Source organism: Elaeis guineensis, chromosome 1, assembly GCF_000442705.2.
Source record: "Elaeis guineensis isolate ETL-2024a chromosome 1, EG11, whole genome shotgun sequence".
Taxonomy (NCBI): Eukaryota; Viridiplantae; Streptophyta; class Magnoliopsida; order Arecales; family Arecaceae; genus Elaeis; species Elaeis guineensis.
The window spans coordinates 158,259,045-158,264,106 of NC_025993.2; the positions used below are offsets into that span (position 1 = coordinate 158,259,045).

At 38.3% G+C, this 5,062-nt stretch overlaps 1 protein-coding gene across 3 annotated transcripts; it reads right to left on the reverse strand.

Annotated features, from left to right (window-relative positions):
- Positions 1-1,591: 1,591 nt before the first annotated feature.
- LOC105039281 (uncharacterized) lies at positions 1,592-4,794 on the reverse strand. 3 transcript variants are annotated; one of them, XR_830875.3, is made up of 4 exons: positions 4,270-4,794; positions 2,800-3,014; positions 2,015-2,662; positions 1,592-1,914 (listed from the first exon to the last, which is right to left on the reverse strand). XR_830875.3 is itself a non-coding variant. In XM_010915385.3 (4 exons), the coding sequence occupies exons 2-3, from the start codon at positions 3,010-3,012 to the stop codon at positions 2,078-2,080; spliced, it is 798 nt and encodes a 265-aa protein (XP_010913687.1). In that variant the 5' UTR covers positions 3,013-3,014; positions 4,270-4,794; the 3' UTR covers positions 1,593-1,914; positions 2,068-2,077. The 3 variants fall into 3 exon arrangements, 2 of the variants coding, with proteins under 2 accessions (XP_010913687.1, XP_010913686.1); XM_010915385.3 differs by having other exon boundaries at positions 1,593-1,914; positions 2,068-2,662; XM_010915384.3 differs by lacking the exon at positions 1,592-1,914 and having other exon boundaries at positions 1,966-2,662; positions 4,270-4,419; positions 4,596-4,794.
- Between the last annotated feature and the right edge of the window lie 268 nt (positions 4,795-5,062).

Here is a 5,062-nt window from a genome sequence, read left to right on the forward strand (position 1 = left end):
ATCGACGGGTGAACACGAATGGTGGCGGGGTTCGGGGATTGTGCGAAGGCGGGGTCGGAGAGGGGGTGGGGTTGGATTTTGGGGGAGGCGACGGGGTGGGATGGGTTGAGAGAGGGTTAGGGTTATTTAGGGGCCCATTCGCATAGAACGGTTTATGGGTGAGCCACACATAAAATGACTCCGATGATAGAGGGTCCCAATAGAAAAAATTATGCGGCAATAGATGCATATAAAATATATGTGGGTGGTAGCATTTTTTTTAGCTTTAAGATTTTTTTTTTTTTTTATGTTGGTGTCCTCATATCTATACTATATGGAAATTAGGAAGCATTTATATTGCTATGCCTTTTGTTTGAATTAATTTTATTTTTTAAAAAATGACAAGATAAATTCAATACTGTATTAGCTTATTTTTGTTGAAAAAAATAACATAAATCACCAAGAAAAGAGTCTTGTTTTGAAATAATTTGATCTAAAAAAATAAAATTCTCATATCATAAATCTTATATAATATTGGCATACATAGGTTATTTTTTCAAAAATAAAGTTTATCGACATAAATTACTAAGAAAAAAAAATTAGGAGATAGAAAAATTGGATATGCTTATTAAATAATTTATTTTTAGATACTAGCATGAATTGATTAATTTTTTTTAAAAAATTGCTCATTAACATATCTAATTTCCTCCTGCACTTATTTATTGGTAATTTCGATTCTATTTATTTGTGCCGTATTTAGGTTCATATGTTATTTGTTTTTTTTTTTTTCTGTAGTTCGGTGGACGACTCTCCTGCGCATGAAGATTCATGATGTATTCCACGATATTTATTCTTCAGCAACCAAATTCAAGCGGATCTAGCGACTCCAAGCATGTCTTGATTTCTTTGGAGAACTGTTTATGTACTGCATATTTTGTATTTGATATTTATATTCTGCATAAAAACAGTGAAGATAGAAGTAAAAAGATTTTGTAGGAAATAAATAATATAATTTTAATTAAAATAATTAATTTTTTAAAATTATTATTATATTTTTATCATGCGTTTGTTCGTCTTTGTTCAATTTCGACCCGCTGCACAGCGCGGGCATGTTGCTAGTAGAATCATTACAGGAGTAAAAGCAGTGTGAGAACATCAGAGTAGCGATCCCCTATCGAGTCCACTATACTAAGCTTTGTTGTTTTATGTTCCTGTGTCAGTCTGGTGATTTTGAGGCATTGGTTTCAAACACGGAATTGCCTTGTGTTCTTACTTCTGGATTCAGAGTTGTTAACCTATTCTTACAGTTAATTCTTTTTACGTTCCTAATTATTAGTTTACATGTCAATATGGCGAGATTTTTCAGCGAATAAGGCTGATGTATGGAATCATGACATGAAGACCTAAAGTTTCTGAATGTTCTAAAAGAGAAGATAGATGCACGAGCACTGATCGCTGATAGACTGTGTTAACTACAACTCAACTCTTCTTTACATCGCTAGTGTAGTTAGAATGCACATCTAAGGTTGAAGATTTGAAGTTTCAAATAGGCCAGCCAGGAAAAGAACTAAAGAATATCTCAATCATATAGATTCTCTGGGTCACTTTTTTGGAGCAAATTTGGCTCCACATTGACATTCCAAACTCAGTTGGAGGATTTTCTAAAAGATTGAGCAATTGTAATTTTTTTCTTATGAAGATAAATCGAACAATAAAAAGAGACATTTTAAGCAGAAAAAAAATTTCACAGGTGATGTAGCGGAGCAGCAAGAAAGGAGTAATAATGTAAAAGAATAGCGCTGGCTACAATTTCATTACTGAAGTTGAGAGACATATAGAACAAACGTTTGACATCTGTCATGGTCCTTCTGTTGTCAACCCTCAAATGAATGGCGACTTGAGTTTGAAGCTTTTGTAGTGTGTTCGATCAATGCGCTACATCAAATGAGAGCAATCAATCTCACAATCTATTAAAACTAACAAATATACATAGAAAAATTTAACTGGAAATTTTTATGATCGGAAGATAATATACATGCGGAATCGATGTTCCTTCACTCCAATGGAGCCTAAATACTTAGGTGGTACCTCAATGTTCTCATCGATGCATCGAAGTATTTGAATTCATTTCCTCTTCAATGTCCAAACTCAAACCTTGCAAATTTCTACATGGCCTTTGCGAGCTCTCCTCTTTTGAGCTCACAGGGACATCACTGCCTTCCTCCCTTCTGTCTTGCCCCCTAAGCTGCTTTGTCTCACTGGGATCTGAAACAGAGGAGCCTATTTCACTATCCAGATGAAGTCCATGTTTGGGTTTCTTCTTCTGTGCACCGCACCCAATGCTTAGGGTAAGTTCGACATCAGTGTCAATATCTGGGCCTTCCACTGCTGTCCCCTGTCTTAAATGCCTCCATGAGCTGGAAGCCTGATCATGTGCAATGTTTTCCTTGGTAGTCTCCACCACAGGCTGTTCAAGATCGAAGCTTTTTGGCTCTCTGAAGGGGCCCTCTAAGCAAATATTTTCAAATGATTCGTACCGGTTTAGACGACTATTCTCGGAACTTAATTGGGATGTCGACTGATGCCTGTTATCATGACAGAACGACCTAGATGTCCCATCATCACTTCTGATCTCAGCCATTAACTGCTTCTGAGCTTGGTAAAGCCGGTGCAGTTCCCTCACCTGCATTGTCCAAATCCAATGATACTTTTAGAAAATAAAGTCGTGCAGATTTGCGACTCATTTGACTCGCATGTGAAGTAATATGTACTCAGGATTGAGAAGTAGAACGAGTGATGATCAGAAGAATTTAGTTGCACCTGCTGTTTAAATATTTCTTCTTGTTTCAGCATCGTCTTCTTTACCGAATCTCTGTCCATGGGTTCCAGAAACAGCTTCAAGCCGGTTCGGATGCCTAGTTTACAGTCATAATTGGTTCTAGTATATGAATTGCCTGATCTTTTATTGATCTCATCATAGTTGTTCGGCAAGGTGGTGAATATATTCAGTGGGTGCTGAAGTACAGTTCCCATACCTGAAACAGTTTAAGAGTGTCATTTGTGATAGTTCTAATATAATAGATAGGATGATCTAATTGTAAGTGGCAAGACCATTAAAATTAAGACGCAGATCGTAACTGGAAGAGACTGTGGAGGCAGTATAACAAACTTCTGAAAAATAGTTTCATCCCACAGCATAAATTTTAAAACAAAATGGGAGTAAACTCTCGGAAGTTGTGATGAGAGACTGCCATCCATACTGCTTCCGACAAGATCTTTGGTGGATTATTTCTGAGAATGTTGGACGAAGCAAAGCTTGGTCAGAGGAACCAGTGGTGGTTCTGCTGCATCCAAGAGACCGGATCCAGTTGGCTGGCCTACATGTCTCATTAGGCAGCCTTTTGTACTGGTAATTCTAAATTGCAGCATATTTTATCTTTACCACTTTCCTTTTTGTTGTGAGAAATGTGATAATAACTAATAATCACCCATCTGCTTGCGGTAGTGGCATAACAGTACAGGCATATTTTGCAACTATATCAGACTTAAAAGGCCTAAGTTCACATGAGAGTAAAATAAAAAAACTAAGAGGATGCAACATCTATCTCAGAAAAGATTGTTCTTCCAGCAGCTCCATGGTGTCAGACATGCCACCTGGAATTCTCGACTCGTTCAAGGAAGACCTGAATTATTAGGAAACACAGGGTGATGAAGCACCAACTATTGAAGCGCATAACAAAATGGACTCAAGATAGCAGAAAGATGCAGCTCCTTTTTGAATCTTTTTCGGTGCATGCTGTGTAGCCACAGACCCAGTAATCTTCAGCACCATTCTGAAGCATCTAGCAAAATCCTTCCCTTGTATGAGGGGGAAAAGAGGCTAGAGCTAAGGGAAGAGTAAATCATTATAGGTTCCACAGAGGCTGCCAGTATGAAACCGAGAATCAAAATTAGTTCCAAGTTTCTGCAAAGTTGATGGTCTTAGTAGCTCCTAAAATTATACTTCCAAGATGCACAAGTAATTACACCGGAGACTTGCACAGAAAACATGCAAAACCTCAGTACAAGCTCCTATTGACAACTCTAGAAACAGAATTGCCCACCCAAGTCCCAAGTACAAAATAAAGAGATTTTCGTATTGGCCACGGTTACATAGTTAAGCAAGAACCCAAAGCACCATAAAGAACCCAAACAATGGAAACTAAACAGGCACCATAAAGAAAACCGACATGGATCTCAGGAGAGACATGAAAGGATGACGAGAAGAGGAGGATAAGAAATATCAGTTACCTGCAAATTGGGATTCTGCAGCTCATCCAGCATCATCCTCCTTCCTGCCCCTTCTATAATCCATATTTCATCGCCATAGGTTGCAGAATAAGGTCATGATCCAGTTTCCCATCATGAAGAATTTATTCATGATGGAGTTGCCAAGGAATCCTAATTAGCAGAAAAATCCAAGTTAGGGGGGTGTGTGTCTTTACGGGCTACTTGAAAATGAGCAATATCTTCTCTCTGTTTTTTGTTCTTTGTTTTTTTGGTAAAGAATATCTTCTCTGTTCATGAGCAGCCCTGCTACTGATTAGGAAAAGAACAAAAGCAATCAAAAATAATACATGCTTGACAGGCTGTGAAGTGGAAGGCAAGGAAAAGATGGAGAAGCCTATGGTCAGATCTTTTTAGTATTGGATTCCATAAACTTGGGATAATTATATACTTGGAGATACAGAACGGGACAAAACAAGACATATTTATGACAGATCTCACTCCTCGGCATAACCCACGTAAACATGTGACCATTACAACTTGACAGCTATTATGGAACATTAAGATACTTGAGAATATACAACAGTAGGCTCCGCCCACACCCACCCACCCACCCCCCCTACCCAATCTTCAGAAGAAAAAAAAGGGGTTCGCGTCCTAGAGTTTTGAATAGTTCCATGACAGTATCCTAGCTGTACTTGACAAGCATCTCCAGATTTCCTCGCTTGGAGCCTACTAAATCGGGTCCGTTGCGTTATTTGCTAGAGTCATCGCCAAACTGATTTGAAAGAAGAAGGCAAGGATTTAATGAAGAGCT